This window comes from Nicotiana tomentosiformis, chromosome 6, assembly GCF_000390325.3.
Source record: "Nicotiana tomentosiformis chromosome 6, ASM39032v3, whole genome shotgun sequence".
NCBI classification, from domain to species: Eukaryota; Viridiplantae; Streptophyta; class Magnoliopsida; order Solanales; family Solanaceae; genus Nicotiana; species Nicotiana tomentosiformis.
Window position 1 is genome coordinate 30,755,965 of NC_090817.1, and position 8,785 is coordinate 30,764,749.

The following is an 8,785-nucleotide window of genomic DNA, read 5'->3' on the forward strand; positions in this document are numbered from 1 at the left end:
ATACTATATCATACAAAAAATACAACTACAACAGAATATAACTAAATATAGTTTTCATACAACTATAATACAATTTTAATATAGTTTTCATCTCCGTCCTCTTCGAGTTTCAATATGAAAATTCATCCAAAATCAACTTTAATCTTCACCAAACACCCTTAAATTGAGATATAAATTTTAAAAGATATTTTCGATCGTTTGAAATAATACCAAATCCAAATAAATAATAATTTTAAAAAATTTAAATTTAAAATTAAAAAATCAAAACTTTTTGATAGCTATCAATGTAATATATGAAGAGACATCGGGGCAGTGGACAAGGATGGGTTCGCTGGTGACGGGACGATGTCAAACCCATTATTGATTAAATAAGTTTTAAAATTAGTATAGCTAAACTAAGTAAAAATGGCTAGTTTTGAACTTTACCCATCATTAATCCCTGTGATATTCGGCCAACTGGACTCAAACCCGTAACCCGATTCTAAAGTAGTGGATACTTGATATTTCTATAAAAGCCCCCCTATCATTTTTCTCCTATTCAAATCTAAAACCCTGAATAGTCTCTGTACCTAAACCCCTAAATCCTAATGGCCTTACGAGCGGCGGCGACGACTACTCCGGCAGCATCCCGAGGTCTACGGGCGCTTTTCTCTACATTTTCTTCCAACTTTCCTTTCAGTCCACCTCAGCCACAAGTAGAGAAGCCGCCGCCGGCTGAACCATCCACCAATCTCTTTGTTTCTGGTTAGTTCCCTTTCGTATGCCAAAAAAGAGTTATCATTAATAATTCCTTATTCACTTTTTTGTTCTTTTTCTCTTAGTATATTTTTTCTTCGGATTCTCCTTGCAGTTTATTGATTTAATTGTATCAATTCAGAATTTAAATAACCAGAAAAAGATTTCTTTTTGGATTTGTTCTCTTATGCAATAAGGATCAGAACTTTTCTTGGAAACCATTTTGTAATTTGTTTTCAGTGTCGGATCTATTGTGAAAAATGAGATGAGTCTATTTGGTGATAATGATGTATATTTGTTGAGAAATGAACATCACTAGCTGTTTATGGTTCCTTCAATGTTTTCTAAAGAAATATTCTTATTGTTTCTCAGACTTTCTCTTCGCTTGTTTATTACAAGTCAGGAGTTATGCGTTTGTAGCTTCACATGGTCTCAGCTAGTATCTTTATTATGTTAGTTTTGATAATGGAAAATTGTGTTTGCTGCTTTCAAATTCGTGTTAACCATGTTTTGGATGAGGAACTGGTTAGGGACAGATGAAACTGGTATCTTTTTCAGTAACTAAAGTTCTCACTTGTTTTTTCATTTGTTTGGTATCCAGGTCTTAGCAAGCGTACTACCTCAGAAGGGCTTCGCGAAGCATTTGCCAAACACGGTGAAGTGGTCAATGGTATGTTTTACTTATCTCACTGGATAAAATGCAACATGATAATATCTTATGAAAAAATATAAATATATTTATGTAATTTGTTTTGCTTTTGCAGCTAGAGTGGTGACAGATCGGGTGTCTGGTTATTCAAAGGGTTTTGGTTTTGTTAGATATGCAACTTTGGAAGATGCTGCAGCTGGTATAAAGGGCTTGGATGGCCAGGTGAGTTGTGATATTAGATTGCCTCTTTTTCTGGTAGTGAGCAAATTTACTTGCACATAACTTTGCCTGTTAACCTCCAACAGGATGACTAAAGCAAGAATAGTTAGAGCTGTTATATTATATTACATATTTATTTTTCGTTACTGATTGGGGATAATGATCTGAATTTCTGTTCTTATCAAGATTAGGGTGGAGTATGGGCATCTTATATATTAATTGGGAATAAATATGATCTGTGGTTTAAATTCTTTGTTGCTTAAACATTAGGAAAGTTTGATAAAATGACATGACACTTTTGTGTTGGAATGTCCTAAGGTGGTCATAACTTTTTGTTAACATTCTCTATTATATCTCATAGCCAGCAATTCAGGTTTTATAATTAAGAAACACAGTACAGTTATAAGCATCAAGTGCGAAGGCTTCTCATATGTTTCATGGCTGAAGTGCTCAAAATGAAAGGAGAGTCATAAAACCTAGAAAATAGGGAGATGAAGAACCTTTTTTTTAATAACCGTGATGTCCGGGCCAGTTTGCGTTCACCTCGACTAATTCCACGGGATAGGGAGACGAAGAACCTTAAGCTCTACATTCCCATAGAATCAACCAAAGGAGCATGTCTTCTAAGTTTCAGCCTAAATTAAGCATCCCCCTTTGGATTTTGTGTTCCAGTGTGGATATTAGTAGCATTCTTAAGCACGTCCCTCCTTTTACTTTTTCTCTTTTTGGGATTAATTTGGAGATTTTCATTCTTTGGTCCTTATTATTTACCGACACACTATTGGTGTGTTGAGGAAGTCTTGAAAGAAGATTTAAGTTGAATTTGATGGTGTGGGCTGCAAAATTAATATCGACTTATCTTGTTGCTTGACAAGAAGGTATTTCTATTTATCTGTTACATATCTAGTTGAAATCAACATAAGTTAACTGGCCATCAATCCTTTTGAAATCCAAAACTTTGTTTAGAAAATGTTGTTTCCGACATAACTTTTTCGTTCCCAAGATAAATATTAGATTTATTTCATCTGTCTAAAACTAATAAATTGAGGTGCTACTCCAAAGGCTTGTCTAGTATGACGTATAATGTCGTGGCAATTTTTCCCTGATGAAAATCTTTTTCTCAATAAGGAAATATTTAAACCAAAATGAGGAATAAACTTTTGTACTCTAAGGGTGCAAGCCTTTCTTTTCTATTATTTCTTCTGCTGTATACTCTATATCAGCTGCTTTTATTGACATGTAAACTCTATTAATTAGTTATGACTATCGTAAAATATCACCATCACCTTCTTATGCGACCGATTTCTCTTTCATTACCGCAATTTACCAACCAAATATTGAATTGTTATTTAGAAAATATGTTCTTGTATAAAACATCTTTGAAGAATGCCTTACCTCATATCAAACATTTTTAAATGTTGTAATGAAAAACCCTACTTTAACAAGACTCGAACTTGCTATAGGTAGAAAAGAAAGACATCAAGTGCCAAAAATTCGAGAATCTACAAAAAGATATGTTTCTATAAAAAGAACCTCATTGGTACACCAAAAAGACATTAAAATCAAGAGCCTGGTCCTTATATGTACAAAATCAAGCCCTTTCTATGCTCTCACTCCAAACTATTCGCATAGGTGCTATCACAACAACATCCCATGCTTGGCGCCTTCTTATTCGTCCTCTAAAAGCACAACTAAATAGAGCACCCTTTCGCGTTATCCGGCATGGTCCATTGTACTTTGAACCATCTTAAAAGCTCCCACCACAAATGTGATTCTACCTAGCGATTTAGTAAGAGATGATTCTCGTCATATATCGAATTACCAATTGATACTGTGATCCTCCTTCTCAAGCGTTCGACCGTTAGAATTGCACTCCCCGCCATCAAGCAAGTGAAATAACATACCTTTCTTTGCGGCCTTGGGATCTATACTTATAGATGAGGGACACCCAACTTTGCTCAAGCTAGCAACGTAGCAAGTCTTAATTGAGAACTATCCCATTGTTCTCTAACTTATTATAGTAAGAAGCTAGGCAAAGATCAGGAGATTTCCCACATTTGTTAGTTTGGATTCCTATTGTTCCAAGAAATGTATGCTTATTTTGGATGGTTGGTGGCTAGAGGAGCGATCCTGACTGTTGAATACTTGAGGAAGAGAAGGTTCACTTATATTAGTTGGTGTTTTATGTGCAAATATTTAGTGGAAGACGTGAACCACCTTCTTTTGCAGTGTCAAATAGTGTCACAGCTTCAATGGAGATTTTAAGATGGTTTTGAATTATGTGGACCATGCGGGGCACACTAAAGGATATTTTAATTCAGCTAGGCTTTTGGAAGAAGGCAGATAAGAAACATCCTCATTTGTTCTGACATGTTTTTGGCCTTTATAGCGATAGACTGTTATATGCTTATAACAACATTTGATGTTTAAATATTGTTTGGCTGGTGCAGACAAAAATTATCTAGAAAGTCAATTTCTTTTCATGGGTGACGGTAGGATTATCCTCTTTTTATCGACACAATGTTATTGTTGTTGCTAAAAAAATAGATTGGCATTTAAACCCTATATAAATTTAAAATTCAATTAATATGAATTTAAAATGTCATATGGGGTTGAAACGTCAATCTATTCCTTTAGGTTAGTTTGGATTCCTAGTGTTCCAAGAAATGTATGCTTATTTGGATAGTTGGTGGCTAGAGGAGCGATCCTGACCGTTGAATACTTGAGGAAGAGAAGGTTCACTTATATTAGTTGGTGTTTTATGTGTATAATATTTAGTGGAGGACGTGAACCACCTTCTTTTGCAGTGTCAAATAGTGTCACAACTTTAATGGAGATTTTAAGATGGTTTTGAATTATGTGGACCATGCGGGGCACACTAAAGGACATTTTAATTCAGCTAGGCTTTTGAAAGAAGGCAGAGAAGAAACATCCTCATTTGTTCTGACCTTTTTTTGGCCTTTATAGCGATAGACTGTTATATGCTTGTAACAACATTTGACGTTTAAATATTATTTGGCTGGTGTAGACAAAAATTATCCAGAAAGTCAATTTCTTTTCATGGGTGACGGTAGTATTATCCTCTTTTTATCGACACAATGTTATTGTTGTTGCTAAAAAAATAGATTGGCGTTTAAACCCCATATAAATTTAAAATTCAATTAATATGAATTTAAAATGTCATATGGGGTTGAAACATCAACCTATTCCTTTAGAAACAACGGTAGCATTATGTGGATACAAAGAGTATAATCCTACCGTTGCTCATGAAAAGATTTAATTTTTTGGATAGTTTTTGCCTATAATAGCCAAACATATTTAAACACCAAATGATGTTATAAGCGTTTAATAACCAATTGTTATAAAAGCAAAATAATATCAGTACAAACGAGGATGTTATAGAGAAATTTGACTGTATACTGAAATGCAAGGCCGACTCTAATGTTATAATTCAATTAATATGAATTTAAAATGTCATATGGGGTTGAAACATCAACCTATTCCTTTAGAAACAACGGTAGCATTATGTAGATACAAAGAGGATAATCCCACCGTCGCTCATGAAAAGATTTAATTTTTTGGATAGTTTTTGCCTATAATAGCCAAACATATTTAAACACTAAATGATGTTACAAGCGTTTAATAACCAATTGCTATAAAAGCAAAAAAATATCAGTACAAACGAGGATGTTATAGAGAAATTTGACTGTATACTGAAATGCAAGGCCGACTCTAATGTTATAAGAGGTAAGGTCCATTCTTTAGGCCCCCCAATTTTGGGGGCCCATTTTTAAAAAATAATAGGTTTATAGGTGTTTAAAAAATAATATTTAATACTTTTAATACAAAAGTAGAGTTTTTAATATAAAAGGAAAGAAAACTCTTTATTATATATAAATATAAAGTAATAATTTGATTTACTTAAAAATGAGTAGATGAATAGTTTTCAACGTTCCAATTTTTTACTTTTTACTCCTTCATTAGAGAACGTGTAAAATTTTTACTCTCCCTTAATTTGTTCAAGTCAATCTTTCTTTTTACCAATCTTTTCATATTTCAAAAACCCTACATATTTTTTGTCTTTCTCTTTATTATTCTTATTCATATTCTTTCTTCAAGATTTTATTAGTTCAAGTATTCAACAATACTTTTAAGCTTCCAATAGTTTTATACTTCTATTACTCTATAATATCTTATCTAAAATCAACAATATCTCAAGAAAGACTAGATGAGTTGTCTATAATATCAATTGAAAAAGAATTATTAGAAAAAATTGATTATAAAAAAGATCATTAACAACTTTATATCTCAAAAAGCTAGAAGATTAGATTTCAAATAGCAATATATCTTATAACTTCCTTTTAAAAATTTAGGCCTCGTATTAAATTTTGGCCTTAGGCCCCGCATGTGCTTGAGCTGTCCCTGCTGAAATGTTGTTATATAGGGTAGTTGTTATAGAGGCTTTATTGTACAATGTACACGGATACTGAAGCGTCCAAAACTTGCACATCATGTTAATGGTATTTAAGGCCTATGATACATGCGTGCTCCATTATCTATATTTGTAAATGGATGTATATTTCTCAAGTTGAATGCATATTGCCTTACTGTACTTTGTACTTGTGCCACTGATGGTGTCGTGTGGGTAAAGAGCTCTGCCCAAGTACTTGGTAATCTCATCTTCATTTTTTAAATAAGTTTAAAGTAAACATGAGCAAAACACCTACTATAATATCATGGCTTTTTGACATGTAAACGCAACACCCCCCCCCCCCCCCCCGATATTTTGTACTGTGAACTTCTTCTGAGTGTCTTTTCTTCATAGCTGTTGTGTTTTTACTTTTAGCTTGCCAATTGTTCCATATACAGGGCTATAATAGCATCCCGAGCGTGTTAATGTGGTAAGGTACATGCATGTGAAAAAATGAATTTTTCTTGTTAGTTTACTTAGGTGCTTCTTGGTACAACACCAAATTTTGTGAGACCGGATTATTAACAAAACTGCTTTGTGGTTGCTAGTTAATAGATGTGCTTCAAATTTGTCTTAAAACCCTTGACACGTTCCTAATGCATGACATTTAATATAGTAGTTTCCATGTATAGGGGATTAAATTATGCTGCTTCACTGTTTTATAGTTCCCTGAGGATTAAGTTATACTCTTTTCACTTTCTCATTTGTAGTTCCTTGATGGATGGGTCATCTTTGCTGAGTATGCGAGACCAAGACCTCCACCTCCTTCCATACAGAACGATAACACAGCCGGTGGATATGGCAATTACAATGGACCCTCGTATGGCAGGAATAACATGTGAACTTGTATCAGCTCGCCTTGATTGGGATATCTTGCATCTGCTCAAAGCCGAATTCTTTATGAACCATGGTACTTCAATGGTGTAAACTAAATAGTACATGTATCCATTTTTTGGAAGTTCAGTTACCTGGTGTTTGGTGATATAAAATTGATCAGACCCAAGTTGATGTTCTTTCCAATTTGGACATGTATGAATCGATCTATCTATAAGTTCCAAATGCTTAAGTTGATTTGTTTGTATTTGAAGGCTTAGCTCTTGTAAGCATGGCTTTTGCTTGATCTTTTTGCTTTTCCCACTTCGCTAGAATGCAAAATTGTCTGTTTGTATTTGATATTGGAATTAAATTAGCTCGAGCGGAAGGAATAAAATTATATAGTTGATTTAAACTAGTTTGGATTGTAGTCAATTGGACGAGCAAATGAAGAATGAAGATTTGCTACATTATAATTACAGTTTTGATTGTGTGTCTGAACGAAACTTGTGTTAGTGCGACTAAAACCTGCATTCTCTACTACTTTCTTGTTTTGATTATTGGGCCGTTGGAAATCCTTTGATTTTATGTAGTAACTTCACTTACGCTAATTATTAATTTCAGAAGATCTGACATTGTTAAACTAATTGAATTGTAAAAACAATATCTTTTATTAAGCCCTTTTTCGCTTAACTATGTGTTTTGTAAACACTCAGAGTGCTTATAGAAGCTGTAGCAACGAGCTACTAAGGAATGACTGTGTTGAAGTTTCAAATGTAAAGCTCGGCAATTTCAATTTCATGATTGTATTCCAGGCAGAGGCGGATCCAAGATTTAAATTCTATGGGTTTAGCTTTCAAAGTTTTCAGCATTCAACACATTATATTATGAGTTCATATCTACTATTTTTGCAATTTTAATGAATTTTTATTTATAAATTTTTACTCCGCGTCAATAGTTATGGGTTCAATTGAATCCGGTATTAGTACAATACATACGCCCTTGATTCCAGGCTTGGCACAACATATATCCTTGTGTACCCATTTTACATCTTAGACCAGCCGGCGGCTCCCTATCCGGTGCTATGCATCCTTTGGTGACTTCTAGTTTGATCAGGGAAAGCACAAAAAATGAATCTGCTAATGAAGGTTACAAATTCGGTTAAGAAGAAGAAACTTAGAATATCGTAGCTGCTAGCTCATGCTTATTTTGGCCGATTGATCTTCCAATATGCTAGTTTCAACTACTCTCGTTCGTACTTGTTTCCCGTGCCTCTAGTGAGTTAGCGACAAAGTTCGAAAAGGTCAAATCTTTGATGATTCCATCATCTATGATTGAGTTGCGAAAAATTTATATATATAAATAAGGTTAAATTAGTTGTTTGATATAGATATCGAGTACGAGTAAATATTTACCACGCCTACTCTTTCCAAAATTTAAAAAAAGAAAACTCCACAGACAACAAAAAGAGAAAACCTGTGCATATGTAAGAGTATAAAAGATGGGGTGTTCATCTTCTCATATTGTTTTAAAAAAATTGCATGACAAATCGATCGATGTCCATTTTAACTTCCTTCTCACCATCTTTGCAGTAGGGCAATGCTGCATATGAGAGCTAGAGTGGTGTGATGAACAAAAGTGTCATCTTTAAATCTAATAATTAATTATGTGTTCTAAGACCTCGAAAAACACTATTTGTCACTCCTCGACTTGTGTGCGAAGTCCGTAAAATTTTCCGGGATATTTTTATGTGAAAAATGGATTAAAATGTGGACTAGAGCCTTAAAACTCAACTGAGTTAACTTTGGTCAATATTCTGAGAAAACGGACCCGGATCAGTGTTTTGACAGTTCCGGTAGGTTCATATCGTGATTTGAGACTTGGGCGTATGCCCGAAA

The 8,785-nt window shown here is 34.1% G+C and overlaps 1 protein-coding gene across 1 annotated transcript; it reads left to right on the forward strand.

The window, feature by feature from the left end:
- Positions 1-526: 526 nt before the first annotated feature.
- On the forward strand, positions 527-7,194 carry LOC104086146 (organelle RRM domain-containing protein 2, mitochondrial). Its single transcript, XM_009590336.4, has 4 exons — positions 527-744; positions 1,337-1,405; positions 1,500-1,606; positions 6,785-7,194. Exons 1-4 carry the CDS (start codon positions 588-590, stop codon positions 6,914-6,916), a joined length of 465 nt encoding a protein of 154 aa, XP_009588631.1. The 5' UTR covers positions 527-587; the 3' UTR covers positions 6,917-7,194.
- Positions 7,195-8,785: the final 1,591 nt, after the last annotated feature.

Excerpts from the sequence above, each read along its gene's own strand:
- LOC104086146 (XM_009590336.4), top strand. The coding sequence starts at position 588 with ATGGCCTTACGAGCGGCGGCGACGACTACTCCGGCAGCATCCCGAGGT. Across the intron at positions 1,406-1,499 it reads ACACGGTGAAGTGGTCAATG|CTAGAGTGGTGACAGATCGG; the intron begins GTATGTTTTACT and ends TTGCTTTTGCAG. Across the intron at positions 1,607-6,784 it reads TAAAGGGCTTGGATGGCCAG|TTCCTTGATGGATGGGTCAT; the intron begins GTGAGTTGTGAT and ends TCTCATTTGTAG.